Raw genomic sequence first — 20,896 nt, 5'->3', positions numbered from 1 at the left:
CAGATTCGAGAGCGGCAAGCTCAGCTTGCTCTTCCTCAAGCTCTTCGGCACCATATTTGGTCTCATCATCCTCCTGGGCGTCAACGTCGGGCTGCTCTGGTGGGTATTCGCTGGGAGCGCTCTCCTCAGAATCCCACTTGATCTGGAATCGCGTGACTCTGGGCTTGTCTGCGAGGATGTTGCGGCGGATCTTGTCAAAGTCGGGCTTGGCTGGTGGCTCCTCGTTCATGGATGGGTCCATGTACTCATTGTTGACGTAGTAGCCCACGCGAACGAACTCGCGCTCGGCGTATGAGCAGGACAGCAGGATGACGGTGACACCAAGAATATCGGTCGCGGGGATGCGCTTGGTGTCTGGCGGGTCTGCCTCGAAGACGAACTTGTTGACGCCCACCGGTATTGGGCCGACTAGCAGCGAGTCCAGCTCCTGGTCGTGCTCAGAGCTTCACGTGACGTGTTAGCTTGGACGTCTGCCTGGCGATATGGCATCAGACGAAGATACTCACGAAGTGGCAGATCCGACGTAAGTGAGCTTCCACTCCAGGTCCTTCTGCAATGGCTCGAGACATTCGAAGGTGATCTCGAACTCGTAGGGTGAGTTGAAGGGGGCTGGATTGTTGCGGACGGACACGTTGAGCAGCGACACGGTCGCCATGGCGTGTGGTGTTCGGCGGGGTGTCGAATTGAGGTGGAAGCGGTAAGTGGTGATGTAGTGAAGCTAATTGAAGCTGAGTTTGATGGTGTTGCTGAGCAGTGCTTGATGGTGGATGATAGTGAGTTGATGAGGGTGTGTTGATTGCAGACGGAGGATGTTGATGGCGGCGTTTGTTGTTGTCGCTCGGCAGTAGGAAAGAAGAATCGCGGGTGAAAGAGGACGCGACTTACGCGCCATTTAGTGGCAGGCGTGTTAAAGCAAGGTCACGTGTTTTTGACCCGCCTTTCGCCAGACTCCGAGCACCAGCACAGCCGGGTGGATCTGACAAGGCACTTTGCACTTCCACCACCAACCTATTGGGCCATGAACGAATGAGGGACTATAAGACAGTGCAGCGCACTCATTGAAGAATAAGTTGAACTGCCGATTCACTTCTACTCTTCACCCAAAATGGCCCACCTGCTCCGAGGCAAGCAGGCAGGCATTCAAAACGACCTCAGCGCTGGCTTGAACACGGAACTGTTCAAGATTGACGATATTGCTCGATTCGGTGTGAACTCGCAGATATCATGCCTGGCCTACGATCCGGTGCAATCACTGCTGGCGGTCGGCACCAAAAGTTCCCAGTTCGGACCGGGTCAGATCTACCTCTTTGGCAAGGGACGCATACAGGCTGTGCTGCCAACACCGGCGCGAGGCGCGAGCATTAAGACGATTCAGTTCTGTGCCGAGAAGCTCATTGCGTTGGACTCGAAGCATGATGTCTCCCTCTACTCCATTGAGTTGAAGAGGCTTATCACTTCTTACTCACCCCCTGGATCTGTCACGGTATTATGTACGGATCCGATGCTTGACTATGCGCTTCTGGGGATGCAAACTGGAGAAGTGCTTGCCTATGACATGGACCGAGAAGGACCGGCGCCGTTCAGGATACCGAACTTGTGGGCTGAAGTGAACTCTCGCGCCAGGATACAGACTGTCGTGTCGTTACAATTCCACCCGCGGGACATCGGCACCTTGCTCATCGGATACACGGAAGGTGCAGTAATCTATAGCTTCAAGCTGAATAAGCCTTTGAGATTCTACCAATATGAGATTCCTCGTGGAGCCCCTGGTGGTGACGGCGACCCAGCATCTGCGAATGTTGTCAGGCGGCCGAAGCTTACACACGCAGTCTGGCATCCAACTGGTACATTCGTAATGACTGGTCATGACGATAGCTCGATCGTGTTCTGGGACACCCTCAAAGATGGGCGAATGCTCATGGCCAGAACATTGGGCGACGCGAACATAGCAACACCTGGGACAGTGGTTGGTAATGCTGGACAGCGACCAGGTACACTCGCAGTCAAGGAGCCGCTCTTTCGTATGTCGTGGTGCGTAAATCAGCACGATCCAGAAGATACGATGATCTTGATCGCCGGCGGCCAATCAACACAATCACCTACAAAGGCATTAACGCTTTTTGAGATGGGCAGAACTCCTGTATACACAACAAGCTCGTGGGAAATGCTGGTCAAGTACTTCGAGGAGCCCAAACGCCAACGAATACTGCCTACACCTCCTGGCGCTGAAGTTGTCGAGTCTTGCCTGATACCCCGTACGTCGCCACACTTTGATGGCGCGCATGATCCTATCGCAATTCTCGCTCTGCTGGCTTCTGGAGAATTGATCACCCTTTCATTCCCTTCAGGCATGCCGATATGTCCAACCAATCAGCTACCTGTGTCCCTCACTCTCGTACATCCCTTCGTCAAGTCTCTCAGCACGGCTATGGTCGAGAGGGAGAAGTGGCTTGGGTTGCAAGAACGCCGCCAGCAAGGTCCATCGATACTTCAAGGCGGAAGTGATATGCCAGGTCACTTGCGAAGATCTGAAAGCAGAAGCATTGCACAGGCTGTTCATGCTGACGGCACTATTCGTCTTTGGGATCCTGGGTATGGTGATGAGATTGAAAACGAGAAGCTTTTGCAGGTTGATGTTGCCAGGGCGGTGGGTCACTGGCACAACATCGATGTCACAGATATCTCATTCGCTGGCAACAGTGCAGAGTTGGCGGTTGGACTTCGAAGTGGAGAGGTTGTTATCTTCCGGTGGAGCACTAACAGGAACGCTGGAAGAGAACCACCGCCATCAAAGCCCAATCAACCTGGCGCATTGACGAGTATCACTGATCGTGTCGAGCCATCATTGAGCGAAGGTCTATGCCCCTTCACTCTTCTCGATCAAAAGGATGGACCCGTCACAGCAGTGTGCATGAGCGAAGTTGGATTCGCAGCCGCTGGTTTTGAAGGAGGAAGCATCGTCGTGGTTGACTTGCGTGGGCCAGCCATCATCCTGAATACTTCAGTACAGGAATTCTCCAAGAGTCATCACAAGGGTAGCATCCGTCGGCGAGCCAGTAGCGCCAGCAGCAAGCCTGAGTGGGCTACATATTTGCAGTTCAGCATTTTGATGGCCGACGGCGACGACTACAGCTCGATTCTGCTCCATGTTGGCACCAACCAAGGCAACTTGGGCACATTCAAGGTTCTGCCGGATCCCAGTGGCCGATATACTGTACAATACGCTGGCAAGGTGGCACTGGACAGCAGCAAGATCATGTACATCGCACCGATCAATGCAGAGAACGGCAAGCCTGCCATCGCCTCGCAATACGCCATGGGTGGACTTCGCAATGGTCTGAGAGTGAATGGCGCTCTATTAGCCGTCACACCCACTGGCATCCACATTTTCCGCCCAGCAACCTCCAAAGGAGCACACAAGAGCTTCGACAGCTTCTTCTGCGACAGAGCGAGCGTCGTCCGCTACCAAGACCAAGGCTATGCGCTTCTAGGTCTTTTCGGCGACGGCAAGGCGCGAGCATACTCCATCCCTTCGTTACGCGAAATTGCAGCAATCGACCTCACCAACATCAACAACCAAGGCTTCGGCCTCGACCCCCGGCAATTCTACAAAGCGACCATCAGCCAGACAGGCACGATCCTCGGCTTCACAGGCCCCAGCGAACTCGCACTCCTCAACCTCTGGGGCACCGGCGAACCCCTAACACGCAGACAAGACCGCCTCTTCGACCCGGAACGCCTCATCCCACCCCGCCCAACCATCTCCACCGTCCAATGGGTCACGGGCACGCAATACATCACGCCTGCCGACATGGACATTCTCATCGGTGGGCCCGACCGACCGCCCTCCAAACGCATGATCGCGCAAGTCAAAGCGGAAGAAGAACAGCGTCGCCGCTCCGGCCGCACGAGCACGCACGCGTCGGCCTCGGACGAGACGTACTGGGCGTATATGCAGCGGCAGATCCAGGAACGCACGGAGAAGTTGGGCCTCGTCGGGGATAGTATGGATGCGTTGGAGCAGAACAGTGCGAATTGGTTGGATGATGTGAATAAATTTGTGGGAAGGCAGAAGAGGAATGCGGCGGGTGGGAGTAAGTCTTGACAATCACTATTGTTGTCTATGTGGTGAGGGATGCTGACATCGTCGTGCTGCAGTTATCAAGGCGAGATTCGGTTTCTAAGTCAAAGGAACGAGGCGCTCTCCCGTGGACTTTGAATAGATGGATGAATGGAATTGAGGAGGACGCGGCACGCCATGTGCTATTCCAGGAGAACCGACCGAGAAAACCGGATACGAGACCAAGGGACGGATTTCGGTTCCCGAAAAAGCCATGAATGATGAGGCGCACGAAGACGCCAGCAGTATCACATTAAGAGCTGAAGTCCCCCTATAAGTCCTCGGAATACTTTCGGTTGCTGCGACAATGACAACAGAACAAGCCATCCATCCTTCATCAATCTCATCAATGCCAATGTGTACCGTACGGGATAGGGAGCGGAGACTCAATGCCGAAACGCCACGTCATATGCTGTTCTATACTGTACTACTTGTGCCGTATATGCATGTGCTGCGCCTCAGCTTCGAGGAAAGTCCCGACTCCCCCGTGTGGGCGAACAAGCATGGAAATTCGAGAATGGTGGACGTGGGTCAGAGTCGGAGGGCCCGGGTAGGCATGCAAGACCTGGGTGTCTATCTTCTTTACTGTATTGATGCGAGGTGATTATGTTGGTGATGATGAGTTGTTCTCTGCGCTGTGCTGTGCTGTGCTGTGTTGTTCTGCTTGATTACGTTAACGAGGCGAGGGAGTCCTTGTTTGTGCGTGTGGGATGCCCATTGATGACGATGGTGGTGTTTGAGATTAATGCATCCTCATTATTCATTCTCCTTCTTCTCTGTCATGATGAAGTGATGTGATCATCTCCTCACAACTTCACCGAATTTCTAGCATCAATAATACGACCTGAGGTACTGCTTAGGCAGACACATTATCAATAATTGAACGCCGCGATCGATCCACGCCTTCTGCTCTCCTTTTCTAGCAGGGAGTCTGAAAGTTCTAGACCTTGGAGGTCAGGTTCTCTGGGACTGGGGGTGGAAATGGGATGTGTTGGGGACCCTTGTTTTCTGGGCGGTCGGGGACGGGGGAAAGAGTGGTATTGGCAACTGGAGCGTTTTGTTGGCGAGAAGAAAGAGTGGTAATGGATCGTGGATTTGGATGGAAGTGGGAGATAGATAGACACGTGTGAAGGGAAGGGTCGTAGGCAAGAGTGGAAGAAGGGTTTGGATGAGGGAGAGGTATATTGGGTAGTAAGTTATTAGATCGCAACGGGCGAGGAAGGGAAGAGGAAGAAAGGTCTAGGCTCTCCTCGACGGATGTAGGATGATTCAGCATTCATCCACCAGAATCAAACTTACCACAGTAGGTACAGTAGACAACGACGACGCGACTCTTTCGCGTTCTTCTTCGGCCGCGGCGTTATCATAGGAAGAAAAAGTGGTGATGCAGGTGGCTTGTTATTTTTCGTCTCGTGAGGCTTGTGAGGGCGCAGAGGCGAAAAGTCGATGAAAGGCCGATGCGAAGCGACCTTGGTACTGCGGGCACGGGCACGGGGGTCCTGACTGAAACGCTGAGACGAGACGACGCCTTTTGCAGACTTTTTTTCGTATGCAGGTGCGGAGTCTCGAACGCCGGTGGTCGCGTATCGTGGGGGATTCTTCTCTCATAGACATATTGTTGTTGTTGTAGTAGAGAAGAGATGCTATGATAGAAGAGTCGTCTCCTCTCCATCAAGACATGTGGATGGACAATTTCTAGCCAAGCAGCAGGCTCTCTCGATTAAGGATGTCCTAGTCAGAAAGCGGGCTGGGGGAGTGTGACCAGGATGCCGGATTGGGAATCGAGGCAGTGTACGCGATCTCGCGCTCGGACGGTTCTGGTGTGTGCCGTGCAAGAGAGAGCAAATTATGATGCCGGCCGACGGACGGACGTTGAGAGTCAGCGACGGGCTGGTTTGTGTGTGTCGGGTGGGCTGCCGCCGTGTTCCGGTGGTGGTGCTGCTGGTGAAGGAGGGTTTTCCTTTGATTTTTGTATGGTATGATTGTGTTGTTGTGAAGGTGGGAGGTGTTGCTGTGATGGAGGGTGACATGCAGTGGGTAACTTGTACTGTCGACGGTGTTTGATACGCGTTTCATGAGATTTGCTGGCGAGGGCGTCGGATTTGATGGGCGGCGGACGTTGAACAAACGACAAGCCATCGGCAGGGGTCGCGGCCAATCAGCGGCCGCTCCCTTTTGCGTCGCGTCGGGTACCTTGCAGCCTTGGCCCGTGGAGGATTCGCCTGCGCCGTCCGTCGCTCTTGCCTTGCTGCTGCTGCGAGTGATGGGTGAGTGAGTGAGCGAGGCAGGCGTGGTCGTGTGTTTCCGTCGCTGCTCGCCCTCCCATCATCGTCACCACCACTGCACACCACCCAACCTCACCTCCGTCTGTACACTACCCGCCCGCCGTCTCTTCACAGTCACTCTTTCACCTGAACGGCCTGTTTTCCTTTGCTCACGCTCGCTTGGCCACGGTGCTTGTTTGGTGTGCAACGCGACGACGACCTTCTCCGCCCGGCCCAACTGCATGCGACCGACCAACTCCCTTTCTTGATTTCGCCCACCACACCTCTGCATTCCAGCCCTGTCGCCCGACCGTGTGGCCTCACGCGAACCACGCTCCTCTCAACTTCCCCTCCGACTTCGACTTCGACGCCTCGCCGTCCGATCAGGGGAGGAGGACACCACATTCACTAGCGACCGACCCTCGAACCGCCGTCTGCGTGGCATGAAGCAGGCGTGAAGGAGTAGCACACGCTCCGTCAACACACCCCCGAGAGGCATTCAAGCCAGACCGCCCGTCTGTCTTTCTTCCCTGTCGCGGGTCACGCTTGCGCTGCTGGCAGCCGCAAACAAAGGTGTGAAGACTCTAATCTAACACCACGTCACATGTCTTTTTGTCACCACTTCGCCTCACAATAACCCACCACAATCACCGCACCGCACCGCACTCTTTCAACAACCACTGACACTCGCTCGACCAGGCCTTCTCGCTACACTCGCTAGCCTGGCCCCTTCGAGACTCCTCCAACCTCCTTGCTTCGGCGCTGAGCGCCTCCCTCGACCTGACACGATGCCATCAACACTCAGATCGACCTCCGCGCGCGCCGCACACACCTTCACCCTCATATCCCTCCTCACCGCCGCAACCATGGCCGACGCCGCCCCTCCAGTCGACTCGTTATCCAAGCGAACCGCCGGCGATTACGTCGGATGTTTTTCCTCGTCGACCCCCCTCGACAACATCAACACATACATGTACCAGTCGTCGGGATACTGTTCGGAACACTGTAGCTCGGCAGTAATGGGTCTCACCGATGGAAACCAGTGCTTTTGTGGAGACCAAATACCGGCGGAAAGTGATAAGGTGGACGACTCGAAGTGCTCCACCAAGTGCGATGGTTTCGGCCAGGAAATGTGTATGTGGTCGCGGCATTGAGATCTGTGATGGCTTCTTACTGATGATATACAGGCGGTGGTGACGGCTTCTGGACCGTGTATACGCTCAAGGACGGCGCCACATATTATGGCGGATCAGATGACTCGGGTTCTTCTTCATCATCGGCGGCGCCCTCTTCATCGAAAACTTCACCAACGTCGACATCCGCCGCGGCCACAGTCGTTACCAGCGAAATCTCAGCCGGTCATACTTCTGTCGTTACCATCACTGCTGCTGCACACCCTGAGGCGGCGGCGGCATCGAGCTCAGCTGCCAGCAAATCCGGTGGTGGCTCATCCAACACAGCTGGCATCGCTGCTGGTGTGGTTGTTGGTGCTGTTGCGCTGGCCGGCATAATAGCCGGCTTATTCTTTTTCATCCGACACAAGAAGCGGAAAGAGGCCGAGGAAGATTACAAGCAGCGTACGCAAGTCTCTGACTTCATGCGCGGCACCAGTGAGAGGAAACCACCGAGCACAGGCTACAGCGGATACAGTGATCAGCGGCTAGATCCTGAAGCTGGAGCGAGGCGGAACAGCGTCGGCAGTCTGGCAGATAACCAGGACTATTCAAGGAGGATATTGAGGGTATGAATGTGTCATCATTGATGATGTTGTGTTCATGGAGCTAATATGACATCAGGTCGCCAACCCGGACTCAAGTTAGTGGCCGTCCACCGACCACAATACTTCTCCACGCAAGGCGCCCCCGCGGATGCATCGGCACAAGCTGAGCAAACGACGCGGCGGGCCCTGCCACATACCATTTTGACGACTCACTCTCGACGAAGCAATAGAAGAAACCTCAGGAGAACGCGGAGGCAACGACCTCAACATCGACTCACTGGCGCAATGATGAAAGGGGGAAAAAGGCATACGTGAAATGGGGAATGCCCACCACATAACCAACCACCACCAACCAACCACCAACCAACCACCACCGATTACGTGCGTCTCACTTCGACTTTGTTCAAAACAACATTAGCGAATTGCGAATCCAATTGACCCATCTGCTTTTTTGTGTGGTACTTTTTCCTTATTATGCAAATCCTTGTCGATACCCTTTTAAGGAATGATTCGAGAAATGAGGCGAACGCTAATTCATTACTACTTGACTTGTCATGTCGGTGCTGCTGTGTTTGTGTTTGTGTGAATTGAAATGAAGGGGTGGTGAAGTCTTTGAGACGTGATGATGAGGTCTGGCTCTTTTGGGCGTGCGCGAACTGTTGGAGGCCTTGTGTCGTCTCCCTCTGGCTGTGGACGATTAATAGTGTATGTATGAATGCGGCCTGCGGCGTGTCCTATCTGGGGGAAGGAGAAGGTGAAGATGAAGAAGAGGACACGGTCGAGATGGTAATGGCAATAGCTATTGATGCACAATTACCCTTCTCGTACGTGCTAACTTCTCTTCTTCCTATCTAGATTTTCTCGTACGTCTTGTTCTCTTCCATCCTCGCTACGAATGCTGCCGTCGTGAGCTACGTATCTATCGATGTTTTAGAGAGGGAAATGAGGATTCTGGGTATTGTGTATGTGTGGTTCTGACTCAAGGGAGGGGGAGAGGATCTTCTGTTTTTGCTTTTTGATTCTGCGATATGGCTTCATCATCTCCAGAGATAGCAGGTTAAGTCTCTCTTCTTCCCCTCTCCCCTTTCTCTCTTCGCTGTTGCCTTCCCTGCTTTGTTCGTTCGTTCGTCGCCTCGAGGCTGCAGAAGATCTATTTCGGTCGGGGGTGACGAGAGTGAGGGTGAGATGTCTCACGTCGTCTCCTCTTCGCTAAGCGTGGACTGAAATGTATTGGGAGTAGCAGGGCCAGTAGTCACTTCGCAGCATGAACGACTGTACGTATAGCACTCCCCTTCCCTCCCCCTCCTCGAGATGTAGCAGCTGGAGTCTCCTTTGTTTTGCTATGCGATCTTTCCAGTCCAGTCCAGTCCAGTACAGCCTACCTTCCACCGATGGATGGATGGAATCGTCCTTGCTGGGCTGACCGACCTGATGCGAATTCCCTTGACAGGAAGGGATGCTGTCGATTTGCGCGCCAAGGTGGACGGAGGTTAGTGCCGGGTTGTATTGTGCTATAGGAGATGGTGCTTTGCGCTACTAGAGGGAAGGATGAATGTGCGTGGCTGAGGGGAGGATATCGAACTAGGCATTTGTGGTTAGATAGAGGATTCGATCGATAATTACTCTTGATGTGAAGGGACGAGGGCGTTCGTTGGCCTTGGATAGTATAAGATGGAAAGAGAGGAGTCTCGTTCGGGACACGCACGATCTATGGCGCTTGGCCTTATTACGAGCCTGCTCTTCTCACTTAAGTTTTGAAGACAACCTCAACACAACCTTCGAAGGTCCACTCAGAGAACTCCCCTCCCACCTTCCATTTCCATCTCACCCCACCTCACCTCAACCTCTCGCAGCAACATCCTCCAACAACGTCCTCGCCGCCAACCTCCCCAAATTATTACTCGCCAACGGCGAATCCCCCGTCAAAACAAACCGATCCCGATGCGTCTCCCCCGTAATCCCCGTATTAACCGGCACGACGCCCAACTTCTTCAGTTCCTCCCCGACGAGCCAGGGCATTCTACCCGGGATGTAGCCGATGTCGATGTTGGTCGATGTGTCGAGAGCGTCGGGGAAGACGGCGATTTTGTAGCCGGAGTAGATGAATTTGGAGCCCGGGGGTTTGTTGACGTTGGCGGCGAGCCTGAGGGGGGTGGGTGTTAGAGGTGTTGTTCTGGGGCGAGAATTGGGAAGGAGGGGGAATGGGATGCTTTGAGGGTGGATATACGTACATGCTGGCTGGGCCGTGGCAGAGTGAGATATAGTATCGATCATTTGCATCCGCCCAGCGGAGAATATTACCGACGAGCTCGGAGGCAGGAACATCGTTCAGCACGCCGTGACCGCCAGGGATAAAGACACCGATATAAGGCGTGTCCTTATCGAAACCACCCTTCCCCCAAACAGCCTGAAGATTCAACGGCTGACGAAGCTTCTCCTTATACTTCTCAAAAACCTCCTTAACATCCTGATCCTCCTTGGGAAACGCCCACATCTCAAACTTGACGGGGTCGCCCGAGATGGTGGCGATGTCGATCTGGAAGCCCGCCATGTCGAGGTGCAGGAGCGGGAGGAGCATTTCGACGGGGTGGTTGCCCGTCGAGAAGAACTCGCCGCCGGCCATGCGGAGGTAGCGTTCTTGCGTGGCGATGAGGAGGATTCGCCATTTGCCTCCTTTGTAGGCGTTGGGGTAGTCGGCGCCGTCGAAGTCGGTCTTGGGCGCTACGTATTGAGTGAGGGAGTATGGGGAGGGGAACCAGGCGTCGGCTTCGGCCTGGTCGGCGACGGGTTTGCGGTCTTGTTCTGTAGACATGGTGGTGAGTGTGGTGGCGAGGTTTGGTGAGACGGAGCAAGGTCTCATCTCATACGCAGGAGCAGAGCTATATAGCCTTTGAGATGGACCTCACCACTGTTTGGGTCGGAGGTCAGACCAATCAGATAGCCGCATATTCCGTGAGGGAGCCGGTCCTTGGAGCTTCAAGACCCTGCATCCGGAAGGCAGAGGGTAGTGATTGGATGGCATTTCAGCTCTGAGAGCATCAGCTAGTGGACGAGTCCTCGATTCAATGGCATGCGTGTTCTGAGAGTAGTAGAAGATCATGGAAATGTCCAGCTTGGTCAGCACCAACCTTGCACAACTCATTCACTTCCCATCGAAGGCCAGCCTTCAAGATCGGACCACAGCCAGGTTTGTGCAATGCCTTCCAACGAGCTTCCGGATGCATAGTCCAAGAGCTCCGTCGTGGTGAAGTCTGAGAATGATGTCATGTCATTATTTCCCCATCCGGTCGATTTGGATAGATTCCGCAAGGTCTACACGAGATGGAAATTAGTTCCGACGCGACCAAGCCTGTACCCTTGGCACATGTCTTACCAGCTCTGGTCGTATTGGATGCGAGTTCCGATTGCGAAGGGTTAGATGGTATTGAGCGATTGCATTTGAGCTGAAGCGTACTGAGAACCTCCAGGCATTGCGATACAAGATTGTAGTGTTGACCAGGAAAGCTCTGGTAGAAGGTGATGATCCGTTCCAGGCCGGAAAGAAGCTGATTGACATCGTAAGTGGGGCGATCAGTCAAGCAGAGTCCAGCAAGCACGACACCGGCAGTGAAGAGACAAATTGCTATATGCATCGATGCGTGGGATGATAGGCAAATTGGCAACATTGCTTTGTTGTTAGTAACGCTGGCTGTTCGCATGGCCGACTCAACGAGCTGGTCGAGCGATGTATCGTTATTCGTGGCTATTGATGGGTTCGACCGTGGAGTGAAGACAGCTTGTCTGTGTAAGACAATCTGAATGTTGTCGTACGCTAGTTGAAGTGCGACTGCTTGCTGCAGCCTAAGATTGAGCCCATGACTATCCTCGACGTCTGGTTTCACCCTCAGATCGTCTGGGAGTGCATCAAACCATGCACGAAGCTGGAGATGGATGTCGTGGAGGGACTTCGGTCCCTTTGGATCTTTGCGACGCCCAAGGAAGGCCCCCACGATTCGATACAAGCGGCACTTCTCCCAGTGATATCGTAGATTGCCAGCATCATCAGGTAAGACCTGAATATCAGGAACATCACAGTCAGAATCGTCGATTCCACAAGGCCGTCCAAAAGCAATCGCTGCATACCTGTAGACTGTCAGTAAGATTTCACGGAGTCATCATCAGTTGAAGATCTACTTCTCGAAAATCTCCAATGCCCACCAAACTTTCGTACATGTGTTTCGATCATGTCCATATGCTGGTGTCCTTGGAAAGCCGCGATGTAGCCCAATTAGCTGTGCGGTCTTGATGGTGCTTCCTAGAATCCCGAAGCCAAGGTTCGGCAGGCCATTGAATAGGTGAAAGCTACCAAAAAGGATACCGACTTGTACAGTCTCAAGATTTGGATGAGATAAGAGGTGCAACCATCTGGATTCGACGTATGAGAAAGCCTGCAGACGAAAGTTGGCTAGATATTGATGGTCGTAAGGCGCTGATGGATCAGTCCAGAGGTAGTGTGCCCCGAGTGCCCATACCAAAACCAGGAGGACACTGAAGTTGGCCCTGGAGTCGGGTACAGTGGCGGTGCTGCTGTGCTCATTGGACAGTTCGTTGAAAGATTCCTCATCAAGTACCTGCTACCATTTAATCCTGTCTTGTGGCCAGGAGATGCAACATACATGCATGAACCAGTTGACAGATATGAAGTACTGACGTGCGAGACTGTCCAGTATCGCTTGGTCTGGTAGTACGAAAGGGATCTGTTCTCGCCATGGAGGAGCTTGTTGGGCAGTCTCGTTACATGTGTGACCGCCAGGGATGGCAGATGCAGAATAGTGCTCGGATCCCTTTGCAAGTAGCTAGCAGAAGATTGTGAGAGACCACATCAATAACCGTGTGTGTCATGAAATCGTTACCGTTTTGCTCAGATCTAAGCTGTTGACTTCTTCAAGAACGGCGGATTGCGGGACGGATGCCTCTGCTCTGACTTGTGCCGGAAGGAGAGGACGTGCTGTCGTCCCGATACTCACTGTCCGAGCAATGCATTCCGTGTTGGCCTTCCGGCAATGCGAGCATGGTTTAGGGCCATCGCACTGTCCGTCGGTTAGAAAAGGGTGGAGTTGGGGGATGTGGGCGATTGTCCGTACCTTGAGCTTTTTCGCTCGGCATCTCTGGCAGGCTGAGCGGCGCATGGTGCAACATATGATTTTGTGTCATCATATTGCAGACACTGAAGGAAAAGAGGCTGCCAATATTCCTCGTCCGATGGGATGGTATAATTTGACTTGTAGCTGAAGCCTGAGGAAGGAGTGAAGTTGTGAGGGCTCTGCATATCTCAGCACAAATCGCATAAAAAGCCCGTGCGCTGACGCTGCATAACTTCTCAACCTCACCTCTTCCTTGACTACCTTCTTCTGCACCACCAACACCGTACATCATGACTACTCCCTGACCGAAAAGCCTGCCAGCTGACTACATAACAATTTTGTCATTGAGTTCTGGCCGGCGAATGCGCTGAAAGCGCCGCCTTCGCTCTTCTTCTGCTCGGCCGCGGAAATTACGAACGAATGCAGCAAGCTCTTAATGGCACCAGACGGCAGGTATCTTCGCCATCGCAAGTACAATGCGGTAGATTCCGACCTGCCTCTTCCAGCAGTCTACTAGCTTCACTTGATTGCTTGTGCGAGAGCGAGGCTGAATAATAGCTTCCATTCTGCATCAGGGCTGGATTCGCCTGCACTACCGACATGTAGAGAATCCTACGGACATATACTAGGGATGATGTGGTTCTTCATTGATCATCACCGACATGGTATCGCATGCATCTAACCACGACGGCCGAAACGATGGATGCACTCACAGGAGATCGGCCCTTGTTGGATGTAACATGGCTGCTTTTCAGCTGAGGGGCCAGTACCCACAACAGGGAATATCTCGAAGGCGCCACGATCCTCGTCGCCGTGGTTGTGCGGAATGTTTGTATCGTGATTGTGATCCTTGATCGCATCAATGGCAATGCTACGTGGAGCTTGTCTGCGGAGCTTCTCTGTTGGTAGTGGGAAAGGGGATGTATATCCGTTGGAGGTCCCTGCTGTTCGATGGCTAAGTTTGACCCTTGGAATTACCAGTGTCTCCGGCCATCGACTTGTATCTGATCAACGACATCGACCTTTCAAACCTATCAAGCAGCTACAATGCACACAAGCAAGGTCTTCGCCATCTTGGCCCTGGGCATCTCAGCCTCTTCTGCTGCCCCGCTGTCTCAGCCTAACATCGGTATATTGGACAAATCCCCAGGAACTGGAGTTGGAGCTAACCAGTCTTTCTTCAAAGGGATCAAGGCTCGAGGAGAGGATAGTAGCCTTGCGCAAGCTTGGGCTAAGAGTGACCTTGCCCCTGGCCCCGTCAGCAAGCGCGAGGAACTAGCTCAGGCCTGGAGCAACGGTGACCTTCAGCCTGGCCCGGTCAGCAAGCGTGGCGAACTCGCCCAGGCATGGGACAGCAGCGACCTCCAACCTGGTCCAGTCAGCAAGCGCGGAGAACTCGCACAGGCATGGGCTAAGTCTGATCTTGCTCCTGGTCCAGTGAGCAAGCGTGGGGAACTCGCTCAGGCTTGGAGCAATGGTGACCTTCAACCTGGCCCTGTCAGCAAGCGTGGAGAGTTGGCGCAGGCTTGGGCAAAGAGCGATCTTGCCCCGGGCCCAGTCAACTAAATTGGAGATGTCGGTCATGTCTACGATGAGATGATGGCTGGTTGTCAACACTGACAACCAAGGATGGTGGATGTCGTGGCTTAGTAGCTTTCGATGGCCTATAGATTGACTTTTATGAAGCTGTCAACACTTCCGTTGTATTACCCATAGATATTCGACGAACAAGCTGAACTGTCGCGCAGTTTTGCGTGTTCGTAATACGTATAATTGAGTCTCTGAATGTCTTGACGATAGAGAACATTTCTTTTGGAAAACCAAGTTTCCTCTTTCTGGCTATCTAAGCACCAGCATTCTCTGAAGCCTCATGTATCTGCTTCAACTTCTTCGGCCTCGGAAGTTCAACCTCCCCACCCTGCTTGTGAACCGGAACATCATTCAAATCCTCCATCGTCTCATTCTGCCAACTCTTTATGGCGTCAAAATCTCTACAGACCTGATTCTTCGACAAGTCCGCATACGGAGCCTCTTGCGTCTCGACCCAATGGCACGTGGTCACATCGACGTCGGCGTTGCACATAAGCGACTGCCGAATGGCGTCGATACAATGGTATATATGCGACCAGTAGATCTCGTCCGTTCGCGGTGTACCGAAGTAATACTCGGGGTAGAGGGCTTTGCGGAGGGAGTTGAGGCAGTGGAGTTCGTGGAAGACTGTGACGATGGCTATGTTTTTCCCGGGGTGTCTTGGAGACTTGACTGTTATTGATGGGTCTTTGCCTAGCTTGACGACTTCTTCATCAGTGACGTAGAATCTTCCGATCCATTCGAGGTCGTCCCAGGCGGCGTCGACTTCAGGACTGGGAGGTTGACGAAATAAAGATGGATTGTCGACGTCCTCGAAGAATGCCCCGAAGGACTTTGTTTCAATGAGAGGGATTTCGAGTTGATCTAGGACTGGGGCTTTTGGTCTTCATTAGTATAAATGCTGCCCTCGTCAGAGCTTATGACTGTGTGGGAGACGTACAGTAGAACGATGTGTCTTTCAGCTTTTGGTTCATGGTTGCTGGAGAGCTCTTCTCTGAAGCCTGGGCAGGGCCGAAAGTGACCACAACAACGCTCAGGGTTAAACATACTACCCCGAAGAGACTGAACAGTGCACTCAGAGTATTGCACCTGGGCCATTGTGACGTTGCTGTCCGCCGGCTGTTGGCCAGCCTCTTCTCTGACCATTCTTGTTCGAGGGACTCGAGCAACGGTGCTTCGTCTTCCTTCATGTCTCTCGTCGAGCAGTCCGTAGAACTGTGCTTGCTAGAGCTCTATTTGATGTGTAAGAATATGCGTTCTGTATCGATATTTTCGACCTCTGAGATTCCTCTGAGAAAGGAAGGTGCTTCGGCAGGAGCTGATCACGTATCTAACACCACATCTCGCGAATGATCTACTCGGTGGCGTCGTATCAGGTAACAACGTCGAAAAGAGTAGCTCGGCCGTCGATGCGTTATTCAGCTGCGAACAGGGCCCTAAAAGTCGAAGGATGGTCTTGTATACAAGCTGCAAGGTAAGTGCATATCGAACCGCAGCTAGGTGGAGACTAGTCAAACTCAACTTGGAAGGTTACATTCATGTGCTTCTGCATCATCTGCATCAAGGGATTCAGCTGGTTCATCCTGCACAGCGGACTGCGTCCTCGTCGGATGTTGAGTGAAGTGGCAATTCTTCGCAGCCGCGGGTTTCGCTTTTTTGAAATTCCGCGGTTTCTAGTAATCATCCACATTCCTGGCAGAAGAAGGAGAAGTCAATCACAACAAACATCATGGTGGACCTGGACGAGTACAAACGAAAGCTGCTACCCACAGATGAAGACGAAGGAACTCTCGGATCCAGAGAGTCGAGAACAAAGCGCGCTCGCGGCATCGTCTTCAAGAGCCTTATTGTCACCGTCGTGATTTTGGTGTTCTCTATAACACTCTACGTGGTGCTCGTCTCCAAATGGGCCCGATCTATCTCTACTTGTGAGACGAAGACAAGCAAAGGCGAGGCCACTGCGACCAACGAGTCTGGAGTTCTGACCTGTGGCTCAACAAGAGAAGAAGCTCTTTCCAAGGGATGCATCTTCGACGTACTCTCGGTAGGATGGGTGCCAGCTGCCTGCTACGATCGACAGCGTTCCGCTAAGTTCGAAAATGTCTCGATCATTGTCTCTTATGGAAGTGCAGGAGCCTTCAAATGGTATCTGGATTCTGAAATGACAGTCCCGATCGCCGAATCTGACCTGTCAACTCTGGGCGACAGTCCGGTTGCATACACGACCGAAGAATTCCATCAGTCGCATTGTCTTTATGTGTGGAAGTCGACATCGGATGCGCTTCACGAGGCTCGCACGCAGCATACTGGCGTTTGGGCACTGGACCGTATTAGGGACCACCATCACATTCGGCACTGCCTGATTGTCCTGGAGAGCATGCCTTGGAGGTACAACAAAAGTGTTGAGGTTGACTTCGGTTATCGCGAGTGCGTTAGGCTCGACATCCAGTAGACAGGAAAGACGAGAGATATGCTGTCTCAGGGGAGAGATGGCCGCGGTACTAACTGCTATGGTACAGTCTTTTCAGACTGCCCATCTCTATTTTCCTTTCGGCTGACAAGTGTAGCTGAACCGAGAAAGGTTGTTCAGGAAGTTGACTCCTCGAGCTCTTTCGCGCCAAGCCGAGCATCATCAACGACCAACTTGATTATGCGAGTTCTGCTGAGCTGCCGGAGCACCCGCGTTCTCGATCTCCACTGTGACAGGGCATCGTTCTTCGTTCTTGGATCCTGCAAGGAGCCAAAGTGTATTCCTATGTAGCAGGTGTCTCGTCGAAGAGCAATGGCGCTGTCAGCCTGGACGCCCAGGACACTTCCCCGCTAGCGCGTTTGCATGTGACGCCAAGAAACCTTGTTTGTCCTCCGTTTGCTTGCAGGTTCTTCTGCACAATTCCATGACGCAAAGCCGCCGCTTCAGCAACAACACCGCATTCGGAATACCGGCACGACCCATGAGCCATGGTCATACATCACGACCCGATCATGGAGGTCGATCATGATTGCCTAGTATACGCGAGGCAGCTTCTGGAGGACGAAAAGTGGGACATGGCGATCGCATTTGCCAAGAAAAACTTGGAGAGCGATCCACCACTCAATCTGAAGATCCAGAACTATGTCGTTCTCGCATGCGCTGAAGGTGACACCAAAGACAAAGAGGTAAACATCATGCCGAATGACTTTCGAAGTCGTCGTTCATGCTAACAGAGCCTCCCTAGGATTGGCGACAGGCTGCGGAAGTTCTGCACTTGGAAGCTAGCTCGTCACACTCAGTCGAAGAACTCGAATTCATCGAGTTGCGCCGCTTGTTGGACTTTGTGGCTAGGAACTTAGCCAAAGATGCCGAGTCATCCTCGTCATCCAACATCGAAGTCATCGAGCTGAGCGACAGCGACGGCAATCCTGAACTTGCCGATGACGACCACAAGCCCAAGCCTCCCCATATCACTCCTGCGAATATTCTCACGGATGGTGCTGCGCCCATCTCAAGAACGACAACGTCGAGCCTGGTGGCTGCCGGTCGTGGCGCAGCTCCCAGCAGACAGAAACTCACTCTTCGCCGCCCACAGCAGACTGATGCGTGGTGGTCGGTCTCACAAGAGAAGTTCGATTCCGCCAAAACCTCTAGTCAACATCACTGGAGTCGCGCTGGCAACATCATGGAAGTGGAATCCGTAGCTCGAGTTGGGGGCATATGCACCAGGTGTGATGAGAATGGGACTGTGGAGTGCCTGGCGGACCCAAAGATACCCGAGAGATGCGCGTATTGCATTTTCCGCGCTAGGAAGTGTCGGTCGATGGGCGAAGCAACTCCCTAGATATGAGAAGAGCGGGTGCGATAAGGGGAGACGAATGCGTTGAATGAAGAGCTCAATCGAGCTCTCTTACATTGTCTTCTCGACGATACTCATGAACTCCGCATAGACCATCTGTTCGATCAGACCAACTACCTGGCTTGTTCACTCATCTCACCACGTCCAACTCTCCATAGAGACAAGCAATCGTCTCATTCCCCGGCGTCAAAGCCTCAATCGTAGTCTCTAGAACGTTGCCTTCCGAAACGAACCACACGAAAGCGTGCGCCGTAATCTCGACGCCGCCTTTCTTTGGAGGACATCGAGGGCCGTCTTCTTGCCTGACTTCTTCGAGTGGATGGCAGAAGTTCCATTTGAAGTCGAGGGGCTCGTACTTGCTTCCATTTTTGGCGAGATGGACGCGGACGGTTGCGTTTGAAGAGATGTCTTCCTTCAGAGTGCCATTGATCATGACCTGGATGCCGTGGCCGCGGTGAGGAGATGAGTGACTTTGCTTCCAAGATCATGTCCATGTTACGCACCTACATATGTGGCTCGTTCGGTATCAAAGTTATCCACTCGATTTGAAGAACGTCGTTGGTGCAGTTACTTGAGCAGTGTTTGAAAGGCGAGTTTCCTGGAATCGACTTCTGAATATCGTGAAGGTCTGAAAAGAAAGGCCCGTGAATTGGCAGCAGTGGCTTCTGCACAGATGGCTGAGCCTGGCCGAAGGATAGTACCAGCACCAGAGCCGCCGTGAACAGCCTCCAGTGCGGATTCATTTGTGCGTACAATGTAGTGACTATGGGAAGGAGGGAAGAGTGGCCTCGAAACGTGAAGCATGATGGAAGCCTGTCCAAGCAACATACGGCACATCCCTTCTAGCGCGTGATGAAACAGCATCGAAGCGCTCGACTGACGCAGAGTTCTCCGCAGTTTTGGAGTTGACTGGAAGCTCATCAGTGACTAAATCTGTTGCAGTCAACACAGCTTCTGGACGCTCATCAACTTATCCCCAAGGCTCCGTCCATTTGGGTGTGAAGACGCTAAGAAGCGAACTTTAGTCCTCGACAATCACATATGCAAGTGAATAGTGGGTGTTATGTCCTTCGATGCAGCATTCGCATTGGCGAGTGGGGAGGAACATCTTCGTAGTACGTTTTGTTAATAGGGTTGAAGCGACACTTTGCATACTGCTTGTAATCGGTGCGTTATCAACTCCTACTCTTCACTCCTCAATCTTCAAGATAACCTCATCATCGCTTGCTAGCAGCATCTCGATAGAGGTTGGTAGCAACTCATCTCTCGAAACGTAGTCGTCCTTGCCAAACAGATCGACGATGCTGCGATCGTAGCATAGAATTCGCTGAGGTTGAAGCTTAAAACGGTACGTATGGCCAATCTTTAGATCTCGGATAGGGTCTGACCTTGGATCAATCTCGTCCATAGGGCGACACAAAATGTATGGTTGGGAGGCATGAAGTTCCAAGACAGACCTTAGGTATAAGTCTGCGTGTGGGTCGCAAGTTCCTGGAAAAGGGTCTTCGTTCACAACGTGATCTCCTGTCACAATATCGTGGATGTTGAAGTGCTGCATGCGAAACCAGCGCTCGAGGATCGTGCCAGTGTCAAACTCCCCAATTAGTTCCACGGTCGCAATCTTGGGAGTCAACAGCGTGGCGGTGACGCAAAAAAGTGGTTTCTCGTCCAAGGGAGCAGATCTTCGGTAGACATTGGATGTCAGTGACAGTTCGATCTTCACGGTCGCTACTGTAGGGAATTATCAGTGCTAGGCTAGCCTTATTAACTGGTGCGCATACCCTTGGCCATCTCGCTGAGGCGCCTTTTGCTTGTGTTCGCAGTATGTCCTGGGAGGCTTGTTATCCTGATGGAACGGAACGATGATAGATGTTCGTAGGATGAACAGGTGTTCGGATCAATAGATCTATATATGAATGAAGTTGACAGGCAATGTCATCATATGGCACAGGGAGATCCGCATGCGGCACAGCCAGCGCTTAGAGTCATCGAGGGGCCTGCATGAAACTCGGTAAGATGAGCTGTGACTCAATCTTTGAAGATGATTCGAGACTAAAGTGGGCAGTGCCTCAGCCTGCATCTTGGTAAGTTCGTGTAGGGGGTTGGCCAAGTCGATGGACAAGCAATGAGGCGCTTGCCCAAGGAATGACGAAGGAGTCTTCACTTCATTGTTTGGAGTCCAGCACATGCGTACTGGAACTAGACTTTTCAAATCCAGTGTGAACGTCGGTGGGCACTGATATGTCATT

At 52.7% G+C, this 20,896-nt stretch overlaps 11 protein-coding genes across 11 annotated transcripts; 5 read left to right on the top strand and 6 right to left on the bottom strand.

The window, feature by feature from the left end:
- Nucleotides 1-115: 115 nt before the first annotated feature.
- M409DRAFT_33323 (uncharacterized protein) lies at nt 116-655 on the bottom strand (the record flags this gene model as incomplete). The annotated part of the gene is made up of 2 exons (XM_033810288.1): nt 116-443; nt 507-655. Coding segments are annotated over 2 exons (477 nt in total), but the record flags the coding sequence as incomplete, so codon positions are not given.
- Nucleotides 656-1,105: 450 nt separating this feature from the next.
- On the top strand, nt 1,106-4,184 carry M409DRAFT_20082 (uncharacterized protein; the record flags this gene model as incomplete). Its single annotated transcript, XM_033805223.1, has 2 exons — nt 1,106-4,094; nt 4,159-4,184. The coding sequence occupies 2 exons, from the start codon at nt 1,106-1,108 to the stop codon at nt 4,182-4,184; spliced, it is 3,015 nt and encodes a 1,004-aa protein (XP_033670556.1).
- Nucleotides 4,185-7,250: 3,066 nt separating this feature from the next.
- On the top strand, nt 7,251-8,204 carry M409DRAFT_20081 (uncharacterized protein; the record flags this gene model as incomplete). The annotated part of the gene is made up of 3 exons (XM_033805222.1): nt 7,251-7,518; nt 7,572-8,125; nt 8,181-8,204. 3 exons carry the CDS (start codon nt 7,251-7,253, stop codon nt 8,202-8,204), a joined length of 846 nt encoding a protein of 281 aa, XP_033670555.1.
- Nucleotides 8,205-9,943: 1,739 nt separating this feature from the next.
- On the bottom strand, nt 9,944-10,916 carry M409DRAFT_20080 (uncharacterized protein; the record flags this gene model as incomplete). Its single annotated transcript, XM_033805221.1, has 2 exons — nt 9,944-10,247; nt 10,336-10,916. 2 exons carry the CDS (start codon nt 10,914-10,916, stop codon nt 9,944-9,946), a joined length of 885 nt encoding a protein of 294 aa, XP_033670554.1.
- A 459-nt stretch (nt 10,917-11,375) lies between these two features.
- On the bottom strand, nt 11,376-13,272 carry M409DRAFT_20079 (uncharacterized protein; the record flags this gene model as incomplete). The annotated part of the gene is made up of 6 exons (XM_033805220.1): nt 11,376-11,416; nt 11,478-12,226; nt 12,278-12,714; nt 12,760-12,939; nt 12,997-13,173; nt 13,228-13,272. 6 exons carry the CDS (start codon nt 13,270-13,272, stop codon nt 11,376-11,378), a joined length of 1,629 nt encoding a protein of 542 aa, XP_033670553.1.
- Nucleotides 13,273-14,274: 1,002 nt separating this feature from the next.
- Nucleotides 14,275-14,793, top strand: M409DRAFT_52179 (uncharacterized protein; the record flags this gene model as incomplete). Its single annotated transcript, XM_033812012.1, has 1 exon — nt 14,275-14,793. The coding sequence occupies one exon, from the start codon at nt 14,275-14,277 to the stop codon at nt 14,791-14,793; it is 519 nt and encodes a 172-aa protein (XP_033670552.1).
- Nucleotides 14,794-15,070: 277 nt separating this feature from the next.
- On the bottom strand, nt 15,071-15,791 carry M409DRAFT_20077 (uncharacterized protein; the record flags this gene model as incomplete). Its single annotated transcript, XM_033805219.1, has 2 exons — nt 15,071-15,693; nt 15,758-15,791. 2 exons carry the CDS (start codon nt 15,789-15,791, stop codon nt 15,071-15,073), a joined length of 657 nt encoding a protein of 218 aa, XP_033670551.1.
- A 755-nt stretch (nt 15,792-16,546) lies between these two features.
- On the top strand, nt 16,547-17,269 carry M409DRAFT_52178 (uncharacterized protein; the record flags this gene model as incomplete). The annotated part of the gene is made up of 1 exon (XM_033812011.1): nt 16,547-17,269. One exon carries the CDS (start codon nt 16,547-16,549, stop codon nt 17,267-17,269), a length of 723 nt encoding a protein of 240 aa, XP_033670550.1.
- Nucleotides 17,270-17,799: 530 nt separating this feature from the next.
- Nucleotides 17,800-18,632, top strand: M409DRAFT_20075 (uncharacterized protein; the record flags this gene model as incomplete). Its single annotated transcript, XM_033805218.1, has 2 exons — nt 17,800-17,973; nt 18,033-18,632. The coding sequence occupies 2 exons, from the start codon at nt 17,800-17,802 to the stop codon at nt 18,630-18,632; spliced, it is 774 nt and encodes a 257-aa protein (XP_033670549.1).
- Nucleotides 18,633-18,777: 145 nt separating this feature from the next.
- Nucleotides 18,778-19,080, bottom strand: M409DRAFT_20074 (uncharacterized protein; the record flags this gene model as incomplete). Its single annotated transcript, XM_033805217.1, has 1 exon — nt 18,778-19,080. The coding sequence occupies one exon, from the start codon at nt 19,078-19,080 to the stop codon at nt 18,778-18,780; it is 303 nt and encodes a 100-aa protein (XP_033670548.1).
- Nucleotides 19,081-19,836: 756 nt separating this feature from the next.
- On the bottom strand, nt 19,837-20,438 carry M409DRAFT_52176 (uncharacterized protein; the record flags this gene model as incomplete). The annotated part of the gene is made up of 2 exons (XM_033812010.1): nt 19,837-20,378; nt 20,429-20,438. 2 exons carry the CDS (start codon nt 20,436-20,438, stop codon nt 19,837-19,839), a joined length of 552 nt encoding a protein of 183 aa, XP_033670547.1.
- Between the last annotated feature and the right edge of the window lie 458 nt (nt 20,439-20,896).

Source organism: Zasmidium cellare, assembly GCF_010093935.1.
Source record: "Zasmidium cellare ATCC 36951 unplaced genomic scaffold M409scaffold_9, whole genome shotgun sequence".
In the NCBI taxonomy this organism is placed as follows: Eukaryota; Fungi; Ascomycota; class Dothideomycetes; order Mycosphaerellales; family Mycosphaerellaceae; genus Zasmidium; species Zasmidium cellare.
This window is presented reverse-complemented; position numbering and strand designations above follow the sequence as displayed.